The 22,787-nt window shown below is 43.8% G+C and overlaps 1 protein-coding gene across 12 annotated transcripts in view; it reads right to left on the reverse strand.

Moving 5' to 3' along the window:
• NF1 (neurofibromin 1) overlaps positions 1-22,787 on the reverse strand; it is a 1,956,660-nt gene that overhangs the window by 1,226,880 nt on the left and 706,993 nt on the right. For all 12 annotated transcript variants that reach the window (XM_085649550.1, XM_085649547.1, XM_085649544.1 and 9 more), the window contains exon 17: positions 13,774-14,017. In XM_085649550.1, coding sequence (XP_085505676.1) covers positions 13,774-14,017 — 244 coding nt within the window. The remainder of the gene's footprint in view (positions 1-13,773; positions 14,018-22,787) is intronic.

A 22,787-nucleotide genomic window follows, 5' to 3' on the forward strand; every position in this document is an offset into this window, starting at 1 on the left:
TATTCACTTAAAAAACCATAGGTTTCACACATGATATAGTTAGGTGGATATTTCACTCGTAAAAAACCCCCGTTATAGTTAGTTGAGATAACTATAACTCGCGCGCCCGCAATCCTCTGCTCATGACGTCACATATTACATCACTCATGACATGGTCAGTGGCATCACTCATGACATCACTGATGACATCATCCTTTTGATAGAGTGGCGGTCGCGCGAGTTATAGTTATCTCAACTAACTATAACGGGGGAATTTCATTGTTTTTTTACGAGTGAAATATCCACCTAACTATAACATGTGTGAAACCTATGGTTTTTTAAGTGAATTTGCAAGGTTTTTTAAATGCTAATTCCTAACTATAACATGTGTGAAACCTATGGTTTTTTCAGTGAATTTGTACGTTTTTTTAAATGCTAAGTTATGTATGTATTATAATTTTTTTATATATTTATTTTTCAATAAACTACGTATTAAATTATTATTTTTTTTTTTTATAGTTTTTCACCGTGCGCACCTCCGCGATAAAAAAAAAAAAATTAAATGTTTTTTTCTGCCTTCGGGGTTCTTCAGGGACCCCCTGACCAAGGCTAGGGGGTCAGGAACTCTCTACCCTGCCCCCTTTTCACGTTCGCCACCTTCCATTTCCACTCTTGCACCGAAAACAAACAAAATGGCGGCCGACACTCCCTGATTTCGACCGATTCGAACGTTGACTGACATGTAACAACCAATCAGAATTACGTTCGCGCGCGTAAGGGTGCGTGCATGGTGCGCGGCTATAGATATGTATGTGCTTTTAACTGCAATTTTCTCAGGAACTACTGAACAGATTGACTCCATATATGCAAAAGGCACATCCCTGACCTGAGGACTACCTCTCTGCCAATTTTCAAGTAATTCTGCTCAGCCGTTCGGGCTGTACCTTCGACTAAAGGTCCTATGGGAAAATGCATAGGGAAAACGTGTTTTGGGACCCTCCTTTTTCTCGGCCCCCGCTTGACGAATCCCCCCCCCCCCCCCCCCCGAAAATTTTGCAAAGATTTGTCAACCGGCGCCAAAGTTATTCAAAATAGAATTTTGAGATTTCCTATGGAAACACGGCCCTAACTATAACTATCTACTGGCGACCGCCAGTAGATAATATAGAGAGAAAGGACACGTTCATATTTTATGTTGATATTGGCTTGTTACACAGGATCTTGATCTTACACTGACATTTTGTCTAACATTTGTATCTTACTGACCATATAGGCAAGTGTAAAGTTCCTCACTAGCATTTAGCCCCTGTGGGCTTTTGGTGTCGAGCTCTAAGATGTATCGGGTCGATAAATCTCTTCAGTGCAGCCTCTCTATTGCCACCTCGTCTAATACATGGAACTGAGTCTAGCACATAATATTTTAGATGTTCTAATTTGTTTCTGTGTATTTCTCTGAAATGACAAGCCACCGGATACGATGGGTCGGATCTAGTAATTGCTCTGATGTGCTGGAGAACCCTTTTGTGAACTTGCAGCTTTGTACTACCTACATAACGTAATACACAGGAGCACTCCAGCACATATACCGCATGGTCGGTTTTACATGTTAGAAATGTTTGGATCTTCGTTGGCTGTTCCTTGAAGGGTGTGGAGTATGATGTTTTATTTATACCAAATCTGCATGCGCTGCATGTGGCATACATTACAAACCCCTCTCTCTGTGTCAGCCAATTAATTTTTGTTACAGTCTTAGGGCTGCTGCTGACTAGAGTATCACTCATGGAGATCGCTTTCCTGAACGTGATGGCTGGTCTCTTAGGTAATATATCTCCTATTACAGGGTGATTCAGAACAATGGTCCAGTTTTTCTTGATTAGGTTACATAATCTGTTTTTCTGTTTGTTGAATGTTAAGATCAGCCTTGTATTTTCCATTTCCTGAGATTCTTGGCCTGTTTTTACTGGCCCAGAGTTATTGTCCGATTTTTAATAGCAAGTCTGATCTGCAAAGTGCTTCGGTTTTCCTAATAGCTGTATTGATAGTACTTTCTGAATAGCCCCTAGCGAGAAACCTTTGTTTGCTCTCTCTCTGCATTTAAATCAGTGTCGCTACTACATATTATTTTGATCCTAAGCATTTGTCCAAATGGGATGCTGTGTACTGTGCGTTTAGGATGGAAACTTGACGCATGCAGAATGGTGTTTGTTTTCGTTGTAGTTTTGTTTCAATTTTCTTGTTTGCGATAAATACCTCTATGTGTAAGAAACAGACTGATGTAGTGCTAAGGTTTGCTGTAAAGTGTAAGTTAATGTTGTTGACATTGATCTGTGAGATAAAGTTCATTGCACTTTCCTCACTACCGTGCCAGATTACAAATAAATCATCAATATACCTTAGCCATTTAACAACATGTCTGTCAAGTACCTCCTTGTAGTTTGTTTTGAGGATCATCTCCTTCCACCACCCCATATGGAAACAAGCATAAGACGAGAAAAGCTAGCCCCATTTGACGCCTCTGATTTGTTGAAATATTTGTTGCTGAAACAAAGAAATTAGTTTCTAGGCAAAATTTAGTAATGTAATTAACATTTTGCTGTGCTGGTATAAACAAATTGCTCTGGTTCCTAAAAAATATTCCAAGGTTCAGAAACCGTCCTTGTGGTGGATACTGGTATACACTGTAGTCACATCCAGAGTCATTAAACGATAATACTCTTCTCATTTGCAGCTGTATATGTGTCTGAGGAAATCACTTGTGTCCTGTATATAGGATGGTAAGGATCGCACAGGTTACTAAAGAAAAATCAAAATAGTGCGATGTATTTTCCAAGAGGCCTCTTCGCGCTGAAATTATCGATCTTCCCGGTGGTTTGGCAGGATCTTTGTCTAATTTCGGAATGAAATAAATGACAGGCATCGTTGGGTGATAATTCTTTAAATATTTATATTCATTTTGACTGAGGAGTTCTGCGCTTTTCCAGTCGAGTAATTCTGAATAGAAATAATTTCTGGTGGCACTGGTGATTTGGCTCGTGCTCCTCTTATAGTAGTCACGGTCATTCAGTTGTTTCATAGCCTCCTCCATATATTCAGCTTTGGGCAATATTACTATATTTCCTCTCTTGTCGGAATTCCTTATAACGATTTGATCATTCTCTTGTAATTTTTTTATCAATGGGTGATATGTGTGCTCTTGTGGGCTCAGCCGCATTTGCGTCCTTTGTATTTGGTGGTTCCGGTTTTTTACTTGGGCTGTTACTTGTTCATTATAGATATCGATTGCGTTGCGTGGCATACTGGGCTGGAATGCCGATTTCGGTTTAAAGCCTGAACTAATGGTACCAAAGGTATTTATTTGTTGTTGCTCCAGAACCCTTTGGGTGGATATTTCCAAATCATGTGCTTTGTGTTAATTTTGTAGTTCTTGCAAGTCACACAACAATTGCACATCTGATGCTGTCGTAATGTTTGGGCTAGCTGAGGGGACTCCCTCTATTGGGCACTGTTCACTGTCACTCTTTTTACATAAAAGATGATATTTTTGCAATTTTAACTTGCGGATAAACTTGTAGATCTCTATTCTACTTAAAATTGCTCTCTGGACAAAATGACAAACCTAGGGAGAGCAGTTGTGTTTCCGCCTTATTTAGGGTAATCTGGGATAAGTTGATTATTATTGTATTTATTTATTTATTTGAAAGGTTTTATATAGCGCTGGCTCGACCCGTAGGTATCAGAGCGCTTTACATGAAGATTTATCATTACAGTAAAAACAGTTTTCAATAGGATAAAGGTACGTACAGGCAAGATACAAAAACATTATTAAATTGACACTTAGGCGAAAAGCTATTTACCTGAGGAGAGGTTCTCAAGACAGACTATTATATATAAAAACAATATTAAATTTGCTGAAGGGCAAAAAGGCTATTTACATGAGAAGAGGCTATCAGGAACCCCCGTTAAATATACAATGACAAGAACACAATGTACAGCACCTTGTTGAGTTGAAGAGGGAAACAAAAGTACAACGTTGGTTGGCGGGAAGATAAAAATTGATTAATGTAGATGGGAGAGAACAAGTTGGGAAGAAAGGTAGAAACGTAGAAACGTCAGAGGGAAAATCAAGGAGGAGCGGGGGTAGGGGTCAAAGATGGGACCGGAAGGGATTAGAGGGTGATAAATCAAAAGGAGGGAGGGAGGGGAAGTATCAGGAAGAGTGGAACAGGAGAGGAGGACATAGAATGAAGAATCAGGGTGATGTTATGGACACCAATATTTGTTGAGAATGTGAAGTTTGAGGTCTTTTTTAAAGTTGAGGTAGGAGGGGTAACAGCGCAAGCATTCCAGATCTGGGCATTCCCGGAAAAGTAATGGGAGGGGGGGAGGGAGAGGAGTAGCACATTAGTGCTTGTCATCAGTCGGGAGCAGCCCGCTTTATTGAGTTTGTTTGTAAGATACAAAGGTGTTTTTTGGTAAAGAGCTTTGTGTGTTATGCATGCAGCCTTGTAGGAGGTTCTTCCTTCAACGGGAATCGCTTTGAGGGCTGAGGATATGTGGTCGAAACGTTTACAGTCAGTGAGTAGTCTGGCCATAAGGTTTAGCACAGATCTAAGGGGGGGGCCAGGTGTATTTTGGGGGTTCCGGAGAATATAGTGTTACCAAAGTCAATTTTGGAGAGAACAAGTGATTGGACAACCCATTTTAAGTCGTCAGATCGGATGAACGGTTTGTTTTTTTAGATGTCGGAGAGTGAAGGGAGCTCCTTTAGCAGAGTTTTTAATGTGGTCGTTAAGAGAGAGTTTGTTGTCAATAGTGAAACCAAGTGATTTAACTGAGTTTGACAAGGAGAGAGAGCAGTTAAGGGCATTAAGGTCAGACAGCCAGGCTTTGATGGGAAGCTGGTTGTTTTTAGGAGATAAAAGAATGATTTCAGTTTTTTTAGGGATAAGTTTGAGGTGGTTGGAGAAGACCCAGGATTGGATCTTACTCAAGGAATTGTTAAGGTGAAGTACATCAGAGTGAATTTCTGGAGCTTCCCGATGACGATCCAGACCCAACGGCGGAAAAAAGAATCTGAAGATGGCGCCCCAAAGGTGGGACTTCCGCAGGAAGCACGACGACGTCACGGGAGGTGCACCAAATGGTGGACGTCGACGCCCACCTGGGCTACAAAAAAAAAAAAAAAAAAAACAAAGAAAAGACTACGAATCCGGACCCAACCACAAGATCGCGGAATAATGCACAGCATAGTGAATCCAGAAAGATTCACGCTGCAAAAAGTTGATTCCTGCTTGTTTCAGAATAAAGGTAAGGGATACCATAAAGAGGTTGAAGAGAGAGGGGGAGAGAATAGAGCCCGTAGGGAGACAGGTGTGGGGTTAAAGAGGCAGTCATTGATTTTGATTTGCTGTGTTCTGTGTTGGAGATAAGAGGAGAACCATTTGAGGACCACACCATTATGGCCAAAGCGAGATTTGAGTGAGTTAAGTAAGGAAGAATTGTTAACTGTATCAAAGGCAGCAGAGAGGTCAAGGAGAATAAGAGGGCAGGACTCACCATTGTCGAGGGACCAGTGGAGGTCATCAACGACGTTTAAGATGGAGGTTTCTGTGCTGCATCCTTTTCTGAAACCGGATTGCAGGGAGTCAAGTAGGTTGAAATTGCAGATGTGCTTATCCAATTGTCGGAGAGCACATTTTTCAGGGGCTTAAGATAGTGGAGTGAAGTTTGAGATAGGGCGGAGATTGTTGGGGTTGTTCGGGTCAACAGAGATGTTTTTAAGAATGGGGGTTATTTGTCCGAGCTGGAGGGAGTTGGGCACACAATCCGTGGCAAAGGAGGTGTTAATAATAGTAGTCCAGTAAGGGGCAATGATGTTTTAGGTCTTGGACAAGGTTAGAAGGGAGAGGATCTTTAGTGTGTGATGTCAGCTTGAGTTTGGAAATGATGTTAAGGACTTCATATTCAGTCACGGGGTGGAAATTATGTTAGGAGGCATTGTTTCTCAGATGTACGTTGGAAAGGCTGGATTCAGGGGAAGTAGAAACATGTTGGTGAGTTGAAGGATTGGGTGCTAGAGACGGTGTCAACAAGGGAGGTAAATCTATGGAAATGTCAACAGCAAGTTGGGAGGGAGAGGCTTGAGTTAGCTGAAATATTTGATCAATTTTGGCAATTATATCCGAGAGGAAGTTGGCAATTTCCTTGCATCTTTCTGTTGAGGCTATTAGCTCAGGGGGAGTTGAAGAGGTTTGTTTTCTTACAATATTTAACAGTTCTCTGGGCCTACTTTTGGCACGATCAAGTTGTGTTCGAAAGAAGGTTGCCTTTTCATTGAAAATTTGTTTCTTGTAAGTTGATCGGGCGACTGAGGAGGGTGAGATGGGAGGGAGAGGGGTGTTGTCTCCATGTTCGTTCGGTCAGTCAGTCTAACAGAACGTCTTTCGTTATTAAGATCTGAGTTGAACAAAGATTTGGATGGAATATTTCTTTGTTTTTTTAGTTTAAGAGGGGCTAAATGGTCCAAGACATCCTTAATGGTCTTATTGAAATGTTCTGTGAGTTCATTTGCATTTTGGGAGAGAGGGGTGAGGAGGAGTTGGGCTTGGAGTTTAGACTCTATTACGTCAGGGGCGGTTTGACTAAGATTTCTAGTCCATTTCAGGGGTTTGGTAATGATGGCGTCGAGAGTGGCTCCTTTGATATGGATTGGATTTTGACATAATTGTTTAAGGTCGTTAATCTCAAGGAGGTTAATGAGGAGTGTGACTGTGGGGTCCTTAACATTATTCCAATGAATGTTAAAATCTACAAAAATATTTTTTTAGTCGGAAAGTGAGGATTGTGTAAGAAAGTCTGAGAATTGGTCAGCGAATAGAAGAGGATCACTCGGAGGGTGGTAGATATTATGTAGACGGATCGGGGGAGAGCCATGTGCAGTGAGTTCGGCACCCAGGTATTCAAAAGTGGAGTAGTCGAGTCTTTTAGAAGAGAGAGTTGTAGTTCGTTTTTATAGATTATAGCTAGACCACCTCCTTTTCTGATGGACGGGACTGTCTTTCCCAATTATAGAGAAGCCGGGGGAGTGAATAAGTTAAGAAGAGCCGTTGAGTGGTCATTGAGCCAGGTCTCCGTAAGGAAGGCGATGTCAATAGCTTCGCTAAGGATGGTTTCTGATATTTCAGCGCATGTCGGACACCCGAACGGCAATTCACAAGCATGCAAGAGAGGGGGTTAGGGTTGTCTTTGGTAGTATTGAAAGAGTGGATGGTGGTAAGTTGGGCTGGAGGTCTTGGGGAGATGGGTGAGGAGGGAATTCTGTTAGTTCCCACAATCACTGGGATATGGGTGTATGGGAGGGGAAGATCTGAAATCAAGGGTTTTGGAAGGTAGGAGTGGCACAGGTCAATGAGGTCAGAAGTGAAAAGGCAGTTCACTGCGCGGAGAGGCCTATGTGAACGGTTGCATAAGGGAGTAGTTCTCCATCGGTTAAATCGGGAGAAGTTTTGGGAGCAAGAACAGGGGAAAACTGTGTTTAAGGATGGACATTGATTTAAGGGCATCGTAATCCTCTCTAAATCGTGCAAGTTCAGTTGTCAAAGTTGAGAGATTTCGTTCAATGTTTGCAAGTGTCTGAGTTAGAAGATTGAGGGGGAGCTCAGTACCAATGGGGAGGATTAAGAGTGTTTTGTATTGGTCGGGAAAGGGAGAATAAAGAGCATCAGAGGAGAGAGGCCAGGGGGGAAGTCGGGGAAAGTGTTCAGGTGATGAGGGTGAGGAATGAAGTTAGGAGAGGGAGAGATTGGCGAATGGAGTGGTATAGTGTCCTGGTGGTGAGGGGTGCAGTTAGGAGAGGGAGAGATTGGCGAATGGGGGTAAAGTAGAACATTTATGTTGAGGAGGCAAGGAAGTAGGAGTGGTGTTAGGGGAAGGAAGAGCGATTGGTCATTAGAGGGAGTGAGGGTTGGCATGCCCGCGTGTGCAGTTGTGACGTGTAGTGGAGGATGGGACAGACCGGATGTGGGGAGACAACATAAGGGTGTCAGGCAGTTGGGTTGAAGAAGGGTTTAGAAATGGTTCTCAAAGAGGTTGAGGTAGTTATCAGAGGCTTGTATGAGGATGTTGCCGAACGTGAAAATGGATATGTCAATTTCACCGGGAAACGCTGGGGATGGGGTGTTGGACAATTTGAATCCATATGGAATATTAATTGATTCTGAGATGTTAAGGTGGTGAAGGAAAATGTTTATCCATTTGGAGGGGTGTTTAGAAAAGTAAATATAGTTAGATTTAATGGGAGCGGTGAGATTGAGGTAGGCGTCAGCTATTAGTGTTTCAGGGGTACGAATTAGTAATTTATGTTTAAAAAATGTCGTGGCATTTTTAGAAAGGTTGGAAGGGTATAAAATGTTCCATGAGTTGGGGCCATGACTGGTGAGCGCAAGATCAAGAGGAGTGAGGCAGGGATAGGGTGTGTGTGGGAGGGGGGACATGATTTGGTCGTAAGATAAAGGGCTAGGCAGAGAGAAGGATATAGAGAAAATAAGGAGGAGGGGAGGAACAAAACAGGAGGGTAAATAGTAAGAGAGAAGTGGAGAGTCAATGTTAGGGGGGAGAGAGAGGTGTGTTAGTCAGGGAAAAATAAACAGTGAAAAGAAAAAAGAAAATTACAATGAGGGAGCATCAATGATGAGAAGTCTGGAGATAAGACGACGATACAGAACTGGAGGGTAATTAGTGAGAGAAGTGGAGAGTCAATGTTAAGGTTAATAGTAAGAGGAGTGGAGAGAAAGTTGTGGGGGGAGAGAGGTAGGTTAGTCAAAGAACAGAAACGGTAAAAAAGAGAATTACAATGAGGGAGCATCAATGATGTGAAGCCTGGAGATATGAAGATAATGTGTGTGGGCGGGGGTGAGGGAATGATGGAGGATGTAAGGAGGGGGAGGGGTGAAAACTGTAGGAAGAATTAATTGGGGAGAGAGGAAGTGAGGAGGAAAGAGGGGGTATTAAGTTAAGGTACAAGACAGAGGACAATTGCAAGGAAGGAGAACGAAAAATCTCAATTACTATACTAACTTAGAGGTTCAAAGAGTGCAACCTTGGAAGTTGAGTTTAGAAAACCTGGAGTGAGACTGCCTCAAGTTATTAGAACAATCATTTGAACACAAATTATTTGACGTCAGTCTAGTGTTTTAAAAGGGGGGGGGTGGGGCTCAGGACGGCATAATACAGGGCTTTAAGGTCGGCACAAGGGAACAATACCCTGCGAGACAGAAGAGCCACCACAGTGAGGGAAGATCAAGATATTGAGAGGGGAGCAGGGTGAAACACCTGGACACATATTCATTTAAACACAGATTATTTGACTTCAGACCAGAGTGTTAAAGGGTTAAATAGTTTGCTGGACAGGGGGCAAACAGGGCCCAGAGACTCCGAAGTAACTGGCGATACAGAATTCCCCAACTCAGGCAGAGCAAACCATAGATGGTGGGTCGGGTCGACAACATGTTGAGGAGAGCTTGTGAGGAGGAACGTTGGACGGTCAACTTAGAGGGAGTGATTAGGATCAAGCGCCTCTGCTGGATTGAAACGTCAGGAGGCTGACAAAGTAAACCATTTATAGTAGCCTCTCTGGGGTACCCAATCATTAGCCATCAAAGTGCGCCATGATGTGGAAGGAACGTCGGTCGGGATACTGCAGCATTCAGAGGGCCAGCAAGGCAGGGGGCTGCGCGGTGGCAGGGCGTAGCTCGGGCCCCAATGCATCGACGACAACTCAAGAGTAAAATAGGAGGGCCACAACAAAGCCAAAGACAAATGCTAAGCTGTGGCATTAACAAGGAAGACAAAGACAATTATCATCTTAGGGGAACTCAGTAGGGGGATCACTGGTTGGGCGGGCAGGATATCAAACAGACAGCTCAGTCAAAAATGACAATGGGTCCCAGAGGATAGAAACCACTCCGTGTGGCCTCGCTGAGGAATGAGACGCTCGCCATCTTGGGGGCAAATTTGGGTGGAATGTCGCCATCTTGAGGATCAGAGTACAGGAGGATCACCGAGTGGGCAGGTAGCCCAAGGGCCTGCGAGGTCATGGGCTGAGAGGTACCAGGACGTAGATCCGGCCCAGGAGCCCTGTCGGCAAGATGGGCTATGACTTGATATGACTTGCTATGACTATCTTGTCACGGGGGAAGAAAATAAAGATATCTTAAATTATGTGTTTCCTCGGTTGTTGAATGTTCTGTGATGGGGGATAAGCACTGTAAACTGATACTCATTGCATGTGAGCTAATCCAACAAGTCAGCCTTAAAGTTACAATGGTTGCTTTAGATCTCTACAGCGCAGTTCTGCTTCCAAGTTCATCTGGATTGCTGAGACAAATTACTCTCATACTTTGATTTGGTCTTATCGAAGGGTGCAAATGAATTTTTTAATGTGAAGGATTGGAGAGTAATGACCAGTCCAAGATGGCTGCCCTCCGATGATGAAGGTTGCACACCATTTTTTATTTTCACGGACCGGGAGGTAAAGACATGTGGAGGCGGGCACTGGATGCCTCTTCTATTTCTATTGGAACTTTAGTAACTCTAAAATGGGTTCCAGACGCGCACAAATCAAAATAAATCAAAATTGGCGCTTCTCTCACGCATGTAACTCTCCTTAGCCCAACATGAAAGCGCGCCTCGGCCCACTGCTACCGCGATGTAGCCAGGCAGGGGGGGATGCAAGATAGTCAGGCCGAAAAGCAAAACTCGTGTGAAAGGAGTTACGGGGCTATGGAAGAGATTCGGGGCAGCACAAAATTCTTTATAATGCGCTTCGATCGGGTCCATCAGCTTCCCTTTGAAGTTAATGTCGGCGGCATGGGGCGGAAGAGCAGGCAAAGCCGAAGCGGACGAGCAGGCAAAGCCAGCGCTATGCAGGCGCCAGAGAGTCTCAAAAGGGCAGCCAGCGCTCCACTACAGCGATCTGCAGCACTCAAGCCACCCATCCCAGCGACCCCTCCGGTTCCACTCACCAGATCAGGCAGAAGTCCAGATCAGGCAGAGGTGGAGGGTTCCGCGGCACAAATGCGGGCAGACACAGCCCCAGGGTCGGCACCCTACAGGGAGGGATCCGCATCCAGACGCGGTCAGCCTCCACCTTCATAGGCAGGAGCCACTCCTTTACTCACCAGGCCAGGCAGAGGTGGAGGGTTCAGCTGCAAAAGTGCGGAAGGTCACTTCCCCAAAGGCAGCACTCGTCTGGGAGGGATCAGCAGTTCCACGACGTACAGCCTCTACCTCCGTGGGCAGGGGCCGCTTTTCAGATTCAGCTCGGTGCACCCAGCAGCCCCGCATGCAGGGTACCACCGAATTCCAAGCCCCAGCGGCAACTCTTCAATAACGCCACGGCACGCACCGGGCACACCGCAAGGGGGTTCGGCACCATCGACCACCGGGACGGATAAGCGGACTTGGGATCATCCAGTACCAGATCGAGCGTCAGTAGGAAGTCCTCAAAGTACAGGTACAGCCGCCTTTTGATCCAACCTGAGCGGTGGGAGGATGGTGGGTGGATGATTATAGTGTTAACATTAATGAAATTTTGGTTTACTTGTGCTTCCAGTTGTTGCTGGCCATTTTTTGTTGGGTCTAATTTTCTCGTTTGCGCTGTTGCTGCCGTTTTTCTTGCTGCCTTGTGTTCCTCCCTTGTCTTGTCTGTAGTTTTGCGTCCTGGGGTATAGCAATGATGCCTGTTTTTCCGTAAAAAATACAATTCTTCCACCATTGATGACTTTATTCTCGATTGTCCTGCTATTTCTCTATTCTGTTCAGAGTCTGATTCGCTTTCTATAGCAGAACTCAGATCAGATGTGGCTGTTATAATTTGTGCGTCATTGCCAGTGCTCGCCCCTTCTCGTTTTTCAAAACAGACTCCTTTTTTGCTGGCTTTGTGTGAATCATATGAGAGTTCTAAGCAGCATGCACCACCAAATTCGGAGTTATCAGTGGTGACTGTGTGCTGCATACAAGGCAGGCAGAAATGGCATCCTTGAAGACACTATGGGAATGATTGTACCATTCCAAGATTGAAAACAATGATGGATGACTGGGATGCCCTTCAGCTGCTCTTGTTGCAGCGGATTCCTTTATATCACCCCTCCCCCCCACTTTTCCCAAAAACATTGCAGGCAGAACATGTACAGGCACATGCATCAAAGCTTTTTGCGATTGCAAACTGAGGGAATCGCAAAAATCGGCTGTTTACGATCGCAAAATTAGCTTTTGCGATGCATGAAACAACTTGCCACTCGCAATTTTTTGCGATTTCTTACATTGCGATTGCATTTAAGTAATCGCAAATTGTAATTCCTTAAATGCAATGCAAGATGCCTTTTAAAATAGCGATTTCGCTATTTGGGCCTGCTATTTACCGCGAAATCATACCAGATGGTAAATAGCGGAAACTTTGAAAAATGCACTAAAGTGCATTTTTCAAAGTTGTAGGTTACACACACACACATGCCATTGGGACATGTGTGTGCGCAACATACGTGCACAGATCGATTTCAGGGTTGCAACAGGGTGTCCTTTTGACACCCTTGAACTTGCATATGCAATTTGCGAGTACATATTGGTACTCGCAGATTGCGCATGCAATTTCCCATTCATTCCTATGGGCCTTTAGGCCCAAAGGAATGAATTGGAAGCCATTCTTATTTGCGACCCGCAATATACGAGTCGCAAATAAGGAATGTGTAGGAATCGCTATTTTTATAGCGAATAGTACATGCATAGGCTTTTGCGAGTACTTAATTGCGATTCCTTAATAATCGCAATTAAGGACTCGCAAAATCCTACCTTGATGCGTGTGCCTGGTAAAGCTTTGTTTAGATTATCACCCTAGTCATATCAGCTACTGTCCCAAAAACCTCTGCAATCATCTGGCTGGTCAAGAAACGGGCCACTGTTTCATTGATGAACTTTACCTTCTCTGGACGAGGAAATGCCTTTGCAAATTTATAGTCTAAAATTGCCCATAAACCTGAAGGAAACTCAAGTTTGTACAGTCTTCTTAGTGTTGGGGTCAATGCAGACTGCCCCTCCTACCTCACTGTAAAATGAGACAATTATCCATGTATGGCTAGCAAGTAATATTTTGCTGACTTGAGACAGAAAGGCCACTACATGGAACAGGATGTAAAAGACCAAGAGGCTAGAGTAGAGTACTCGACCATTAGGACAGCCTGAACAAAAATATCGGTTTTTCCACACTGTGTTGAACCAAGTAACTGCTAAGAGATTAGACAAAGCGCATTTGGGTAAACAGAGGAATCACTTCATATTATTGAATGGAGAGCTTGTGCTACAGAGGACATATTGGGCCAGGCAAACAGTTTTCAGCTTAAAGTATTGATGCAAAGGGAGCAAGCAAATGGCTTGTTTTTTATAGGAAGATGCAATCATGGGGTTGAAGTTTTTTTTTTAGCATTCTGGAAGATATGTTTTAAACAAGCTGTAAATGTGACAAACGTATGCATTAGTATGGGTTTATGGGAAGGCAAATAATGAATCAATCACTTTAGGTGTTTAAATTCAGAACAAAAACTAGGATTCCGTGTAGTTGATCCACTGCCCTTGAACCAGTTCCCATGTTGCCTACTGACATTATGAAATTGGGAAAGGAGGCAATTTAGATCACAGCATTGTATGTGTTTGTTAAAGCATTACAAAGTATTTTCATTTCACAAATTTAATTCTACTTAATAGTTGGAGTCCGACAGCAATTTAAATGCTGTATACACGTACCTGTTGACAGATTGCTGACCGATGCAAACTCTGTGAAAGTGTTATAATTTGGCAAGAAAGTCTGCACAGACACATCATCCACACCACACCGGATATCGGCTTCTTCACAAAGGTGGCGAAAACAGGACATGGCAACAAGAACAGCCTCAATATCGGGACTCCACAAAAACATGTACAAAGCAACTTCCAGTTTTGTCTGAGCTTGGCGACATATCTGTGTACCACTGCCTAATGCTGCACTTTCCTAGAAAAAAAAAATATATATATTTACTATTAGTAACAGCAATTATTCAGGGGATTCACTATTTGAGAAACTATATTCAACTGTACCTTTTTTATTATTTTATTCTCAGCCAGGTTTAAGTAAGAAAACCCTACTTACCTGTAACAATCTTTTGCATCATGTACTGCAGAAGACGTACACGCTCCGCATACTGCAGATGACCATATACAAGGTTAAATTTTAAACCCTGCATGCGGTTTGTTTGAAAAAGTGGTTTTGGTTTTAACACTGCAAGTGGTACCACAATGAAACCCACAATGAACCAGATCAAAGACTTCACATCAGATTGCGGTATCCCCAATAAGTACATAGGGTATGAAACAGGAAGCCAAATGTAATGTACAAAAAACAGCATACTATGGCAGCTCAGGTGGCTGGATTAAAAAGAAGGTAATAAGCAACTTCGGAGTCTTCTGCAATGGGGGCAGGGAGGCAATTGGTGAGGGGGGCAAATGTGATTCAATAGCAATGAAAGCTGCAACAGGTTGTTACACGTGAATAACATTTTCTATTAGCCGCACGTGGTGCTGGAGATCACCTACTTTACATGCATTGGTAACAAAGCAGTACCAAAACCTTTAACCCAGTGGCTTAAGAGCAAAGTTAAAAGATGCCTGAAACAGGATTTTAAGAACTGTTCATCCAACCGGTGCTTCCTTATAAGTCTTATTATCCACAGAGTACTTCGAAGAATGTGGATAATCGTGGAGCGGTGCACCACCAGGCTGCCTTTCCTGATAACAAAAGACTGACCAATTCCTTTATGAGAAGAATTCCTTTATTTCAATGACCTCAACAATGTAGACTCCAGCCAACGCGTTTCGTTCAACAGAGATTGAACATCATCGGGGCAGATTCTTAAATTAGTGGCGCAACGCCGGATAAAGACGTATTTCGTTGAATCGTGGGAAAAGGTAGATATCAGATAGGTTTTGGCGACGCGTCCTGTATCGGCCTCCTTGAGAAGGGCCCGGTATATGAACCTTAACGAGAGGGTCGTCAGCGTCTAGGACCATGAATGTGCAATCGACATTGGTCGTCGCACGCATATGGTATCCTATCTGGTATTCCCAAACCTGGACTACAGTGCCCCAAATACTCATGGGAAATGTAGTTTTGGTAAAGATATGGTAGAGAACTTCAAGGTGCATAGCTTTATTGTCCTGGTCATAGAGGCCATGGACAAATCCCTTCTTTTTGAGTATGTGAGAATGGAGATAGATCAGAAGGAGCCTCTTTCCCTAATTGAGATGCTATATTTCCTGCTAAGGGAATAGCCTCTGTGACGCTCCTGTTTTTTAAAATTTTACACTTGAGTAGGTCATGACGCATAGCTTGCATTGTTACCTTTTCTTAGTGTGCGACTACAAGACCACCCCATCTCTCTGCATCCATGAGAGGCATAAAGTCCACCAGATTTTGGTAAGACACAGCATCCCTAATTTGTTGTGCTTAATCACAAGGGTGATACCGAGAGGGACTTTTCAATATAGTACAATAAAGCTCTTCTGACACCAACTGTATGAAGAGCCCGTTCTGCTACTGAATCAGGTTGAGGAAAGAACACAAGTAACAGAACGGATTGTTTGATGAAAAGCAGAAACTACTTTGGGAAGGAATCTGGGATTGGTGCGAAGAACTACCCAATCTTTGTGTAGTTAAAAGAAGGGTTCTTCTAAGGTTAATGCCTGTAACTCAACAACTTCCCTTAATGAAATGATTGCAATGACAATGTGTAATGGTTCAAAGGGTAGACCCATAAGCCTTGCAAGTATGTTAAGATTCCATACTGGTGCCGGAGGGATCCTTGGTGGTATTACTCTTTTTAAGCCCTCCATAAAGGCTTTAATGACAGGAATTTTAAATAAAGATAAATTCTGTCTGTTCTGCAAATATGCAGCTACTGCTGGAAGATGCAAACGAATGGATGTGCAAGCTAGCCTACATTGCTGTAAGTGTAGAAGGTAACAGATAATGTCCTGAACAGAAGCATTTAGGGGAATAATTTTGTTGTTGTAACAGTAGATAACACATGTTTCCACTTTGCTCCATAGCAAGCTCTGGTGGTAGTTTTTTTTTTGCTTCGCTTAGAATAGCTATACAGTCTGGTGACAAATTTAAATATCCAATCTCTATGACTTCAAGAACCAAATCGCTAAGTTGAGCTCCTTGGGATTTGGATGCTTGATTTCTCCACGGTTCTGAGTGAGAAGGCTGAAGGTGAGATGTAGCTTTTGATGTGGAACTAATGACCATTGTAACAGGGTGGTTTTACCATGGTTTACGGGTCCATGTTGGAACTACCAAAATCAGTGTGAGTGATGTTTGCCAGAGTTTCCGAAACAGAAATGGAAGGAGTGGGATAGGCAGAAAAGCGTAGGCAAATATCCCAGACCAATTGATCCATAAGGCATTGCCTTTGGATAGATGGTGTGGGAACCTGGAGGCAATGTTTGGGCATTGTGCGTGGTCTACTGTGGCGAACAGATCTATTTGCGGGTATCCCCACTGTTGAAAGTATGAAAGGAGAACTTGGGGATGAAGTTCCCACTTGTGTATTTGCTGCCTCCGTCGGCTGAGGAGGTCGGCAATTTGAATGTTCACTCCCAGAAAGCATTCTGCCATAAGGTGAATTTTGTGATGGATCGCTCATTTTCAAATTGTCTGAGAACGGCGTGAGAGTTGGAGAGAGTGTCTCCCTCCCTGTTTTTGTACATAGTACATCGCAGTCATGTTGTCTGTGCAGACTAGGACAACTTTGCGTGTGAGATGAGACTAAAAAGCTTTCAGCGCTAGTAATACTGCTAGAATCTCTAGATAGTTGAAGTAAAGACTCTTGTGTTGGTTGTCCCAGAGACCCGGAATTGTGTAATGATCAAGATGTGCACCACAACCTGTGAGAGATGCGTCTGCTGTTAGCATGATCTGTGGAACAGGGTCGATGAAAGGCTACCCTTTTATATAAATTATTTGGGTTTCACCACTGCAGAGAGCGATGGGTGCACCTGTTTACAAACACAATCTATTATTTGATCCTGTGACTGATTCCACTGACGTACTACGTATTCTTGCATGAGGCACTATTGCAATGCATGACGCCATCATTACTAGTAGGCGCATGAAAGTCCTGGCTGGCAAGGAATGTTCGATTTGCAATATCCAGACTGTATTGCTGCAGTTACAAATTCAGGCTGCATTGGGAAAGGCTAGAGCAGAGTCAGTGTTGAGAGTGGATCCTAGATAGGATTGTATCTGTGAGAACTGTAGGTGAGACTTTTGCATGTTGACGGTGAAACCCAATTGGTGGAGTAGGTGTAGCGTGGTCTGAGTATGCTCTAGACACTTTTGGTGTGTGCTGGCTTTGATGAGCCAGTCGTCTAGGTACAGGTAGATGTGAATTTGTTGTCTTCTGAGATGAGCTGCCACTACTGATAGACATTTGGTAAACGGTCTGGGAACTGTAGTTACTCCGAATGGGAGTACTTTGAACTGGTCGTGTTTGCCTGCTATCACAAATCTGAGATATTTGCGATGAGCTGGATGGATTGGTATATGAAAGTATGCGTCTTTAAGTCTAGTGTGGACATAAAATGGCCTTGCTGTAGAAGTGGAAGGCCCTGTTGAAGCGTTACCATATGGAAGTGTTCTGACAGTATGTAGTAGTTTAACACTTTGCGATCCAAAATTGGTCTTAAGGAACCGTCCTTTTGGGGAATTAGAAAATAATGAGAGTAAACCCCTGAACCTTGGTACTGTAATGGAACTGGTTTTATGACTCCTTTCTCTAAGAGAGATTGCACCTCTTGTTTGAGTAACTGTAAGTGGTCTGATGACAGTTTGTGAATGTGAGGTGGGATATTTGGAGGATTGGTGGTAAGCTCCAGGGAATAACCATGTTGGATAATGTCGATCACCCATTTGTCGGTTGTTATGGATTGCCAAATGGGGAGAAACTGTTTAAGTCTTCCCCCGACAGGTGTTAAGTGATCAGGGGGGGAGGGTGGGCAAGTCACTGTTTGTTAGGGGAAGGGGTTTTACTCTGTGTGGTGTCTTTACCCCTACCTTTGGAATGGCTTCCTCTATAGAAACCTCTAGAGGTAGAGAATCGGGTATTGCTTTTGTAAGAGGAAGCATTTGGCTCTGAAGACGTCGTTTTAGTCGCTGCTCTGTAAAAGGAGTGACGAAAGGAGCCTCTATTAGATTGGGACTGGAGCACTCCCATGGACTTTGCCACTTCAATATCTTTTTTCATTTATTCTAGGGATTGGTCGACTACAGGCCCAAACAGGTGTTCTTTGTCAAAGGGGGTGTTTAAAATGGACTATTGGATCTCAGGCTAAAACCCCGAAATCCTAAGCCATGCATGCCTTCTAAGGAGAATGCTGGTATTGATCTACCTAGCCGCGGTATCAGCCGCATCTAGAGCAAATCTGATTGAAGAGTTAGAGATTAGTTTTCCTTCTTCAACCAACTGTTTTGCCTTAGCTTTGTGTTCTTCTGGAAGGTATTGGAGCACCCCAGTGTGCCCTGTCATATCTGGCTAGTAGGCCCTGTGTGTTCACGATGCGCCAGTGGTTAGCGGCTTGAACAGCCACTCGTGTTTTTTGATGCATTAATGAGCTTAGATTCTTTGTCTGGGGAGGTGCATCACCAGAGGTTTGTGAATTAGCTCTTTTGCGAGCATGAGACACTACTAGGGAGTCGAGAGGTAATTGTCCCTTGATAAACACAGGATCTGATGGTGAGGGACTGTATTTTTAATCTACTCTAGGAGTTAAAATGCATGCCTGTACAGGGTCTTTTAAGATATCCTCTGCATGCCTCATCATGCCTTTGGGCATAGGGAGTGATTGAATGGACCTGTGTGTGGACTCAAGCGTTGCAAATGAAAAGTGTTCTTCTAAGGACTCTATGTAAGGCCACCCTGTGATACTCTGATGCCTTAGCAATGAGTTGCTGATAAGCCATAATATCGTCTGGAGGCGATAGCTTCGCAGGATAAAGGTGTGGGTCATTATCTACTGGAGAAGCGTGTTTTTGTTTCAGAGTGGAGGGTTTCAGCTCCTAACTAGATTTGTCCTTCGATCCTGATGGTTCCAGATCTGAAGATGATTTTGTTCGGCCGGAGCCGTAAGACTGGACGGTATGTTTCCGCGCTGAGTTGGTAGGCGGGGCGTCGGAAACAATGTCTCGTGCCAACCTTGCCCAGATGGCAGAGGTGGTGCTGAAGCCTTATGTGTTTTGGAAGAGGTTTTAGGGGGCACGGGGTCTTCGGTACTCACTGCACCTCGGCACATCTTCAGACCGATCTCCAGCTCAGGAACAGACTCTGAAACTGAGAAGGCGGCTTCTTCTGCGGCAGACGCTTCGATCTCTTCTTGCTCGTATTCTTCCCTGAAGATATCCGGAGTGTGTGCAATGCTTCGACCTTGCATTTCTCGCCGTCGAGCCAGACGATCGCGTAGCGTCTTCTTGGACCCAAACGATTTACAAGCGTCGCAGTCATCCTCCTTGTGCTCCGGAGACAGGAACAAGTTACAAACTTGATGTTGTTCGGTGCGAGGATACTTGGCATTGCACAGAGGACAGAATTGGAATTGAGACACTTCCATCTGTAGATGGCTGGCCCGACGCAGCTAGGCCCGACTGCCGCCCACGAGGTTTTCCCTCATAGATGGATAAATTGTTGACTGATTCAATATGCACAGAACAAGTAAACACGTACGGAAACAATACCATTGAGGGTACAGTGGATTGCGCACTGAGGGGAACTCAAAGAATGTTTTCGAAAAGGAGTACAGCAATACACGTCAGAACCCAATGGCTGAAAAAAAATAATCTAACAATGGAGTCGATGCCCATGCGCACTATCACCGAAAGGAGGAGTCACCTTACCTCATGACTGGAAAGACTTCTTCATTGGTGTATGCAAAACATGTGTATCTACAGCACACATGCCTCGAACAGAGTTTCCGAAAGTAACTTGATCTTCTGATGGATACTTCTACTCCCAGATTCCTCACCTTTTGAATAGATACCCAAGCAGTACCCTCCAAATAGTAGTGCATCTGACCAGTAGATATTACACCAGGAAGTTCTGTATGAGTGAGTAGGTAAGGTGGCCCTCCCTGAGGACATGGGAATCAAAACAGTGCCTCTTAAAGATGAGGAAGCATGTGGATGTAACAGCCTGATAGATGTCCAGAACATGATAATTCTAAGCCAAAGACCTACTACTTGACTTTGAATGGGTGGAATCAACCCTGAAGCCCTCAGGAGGACCCTTCTTGGCCAAGGAATAGCACATTTTGCTAAATAGGATGATTCACCTCAATAAAGCCATCTCTAAACAACCCTTCCCTTCCCTTCTTTCCACCAGCGAATATAATAAAGAGATACTTATTCACTCGCTGCTCCATATATAGAAACTAAGGGCTCCTTTTGGACCTAAATGGAGAAGCTTCTCCTCCTCCTTAGAGGGATGTGGCAGGGAGAAGAAATCTGGAAGCATGGCTGACTGCCCCACATAAAAGGACACCGCCATGTTCAGAAGAAAGGATGCCAAAATCCTGAGAATCAACTTATACGAGAAAAAGATAGGATATTGCAGCTGCACTGAGAGTCCACAGCTCACGGACACAGAACGCCAAAGTGATTGCTATGAACACAGTACCATGAGTAAGCAGCCTCAAAAAACAGCTGTGTATGGCAGTAAAAGGGGTTCACATCTAACACCAGATTCAGGTCCCACTGAGGCACACAAAAAGGTGCAGGAGTAAATAAATGCAACTCCTTTAAAAAAACAAATAACAGCTGATGACTTGAAGAGGGTTGCTCAGGCAAACAAAGGCTGAAAGGGCTGATCAGTAACCTTTCACAGTGCCCATGGCAAGACCATGCCAGGCTATGGTCAGGATACGTACAAGTATCTCAGAAAGCACATATAAGTATCTCAGAAAGCATAGCTTGAAGCAGACCGACCTCTTGGTCCTCACACTAGGCCACAAATTTTGCCCATGACAAGAACAGACCAACTTAATGGATGGGTAACACATGGCCACTTCTAGGGAGGTCAAAACCCATCAGCTGGTTCCGCTGAATCTCCTTACACGATGCTGTAGGTTGTGGAGGTTTGGATGAAAAACAATGCACTGTTTTTCAGGCAGGAAGTACTCACAATGAGGCACACAGAGTGGAGGGTGGATGCACAGGCTCTGCCTTTCGAAGTACCAGACTCTTCAAACCCAGTATGGGGCTATCAAGATGAGCTGAGCCCGGCTGTTCCAGAACTGTTTCTAGAAATCGAGGATGCAGCAGCAGAGACAACCGCAGACTATACTAGATTACCACGGAAGGCGAAACACATTTTGATTCAAGCTTAAAATTCAGAGTGCAAAAGACATGAGACCGGGTTCTCAGAGGGGAAGTAAAGATCCAGGGGAAGAAAAGATCCACCTAAGGCAAGCCCCATTACGCATACATGCTTAAACTACCACTCGATGCAGATTCCCATTGAAGATGACATATGGCATCTGATAAGCATATCAGTTCTGGGTTCAAGGGAGCTCTCCAGGTGGGAGACTGTTAGGAAAAGCTCTTTAAGGTCCATCCATCTCCAGTCTTAAGAGCCCCCTGACACTGCACACGCAACCTCACTCTGCCTTGCTTGTTGCAGTACTACAAGGTGGTGGTGGTGTTTCAGGGAAACTGGCTTTACAATGACTCATTGACAATGAAGGACCTGAACCACTACTCCTTAACAACGTCCTGTACTCGAATCACGAGTCTTTTAACCACTAATGCATTTACAACTAGCTCTGTCCAGTAGATGGCACTCTTGGATTGTATAGGACAGACGTATTACTACTGATAAAATGGTGGATGGTGTTTGTATTAACCCTGGGGGGACAACTACGCTACGCTCGCGGTTTGCATAGTTTGTGCTACTTCACTCTACGCGAATTGCATATAGCACAGTGCAAAATCGCGTAGAGTAGTTGGCATTTTTTGCTCACTCGCGGTCCTCAGCGTCAAGTTGGCGACCGCGAGCGAGCAAAATGACATCCCGGGAAGACATTTTCCACGTTCGCAATCAGCAACATCAAGTTGCTGATCGCGAGCGTGGAAAATAAACCTCCCGGCAAGATTCACAACGCGGGGAGGTCAGATCTCATTGCGAGTGGTCGCGACCACTCGCGATGAGAAACTACCAGTCCGCGTTGAGAAAGCTGCCGCTCGAGTAAAAATCTACTCGAGCGGCAGAAAACGACAGCTCGCACTGTGCAAGATGCTGTTTTCAGTGATTGCACAGTGCAGACAAGCATCCGGGACTGTGCAATCATCGCACTACGCAGCTCGCGTAGTGCTACGAATATCTCGCGTAGTGCACTTCGCGTAGCTATGCGTAGCGTTACTACGCAAACTACTCCCAGGGTTAGTTTGTATTTCGTTGAAAAGATAAAGGCATACTCGCAGTAAAAAAATTACTTTAAAATGTAAGTATTTCAGTAAGTATTAATGGTATTACGTGTAATATATACAAATATAAATATAGAGGGGGAGAGAGAGAAAATATATATATATATATATATATATATATATATATATATATATATATATATATATATATATATATATATATATATATATATATATATATATATATATATATATATATATATATATATATATATATATATATATATATATATATATATATATATATATATAT

The sequence above is a fragment of the Triturus cristatus genome, chromosome 3_2 (assembly GCF_964204655.1).
Source record: "Triturus cristatus chromosome 3_2, aTriCri1.1, whole genome shotgun sequence".
Classification (NCBI taxonomy): domain Eukaryota; kingdom Metazoa; phylum Chordata; class Amphibia; order Caudata; family Salamandridae; genus Triturus; species Triturus cristatus.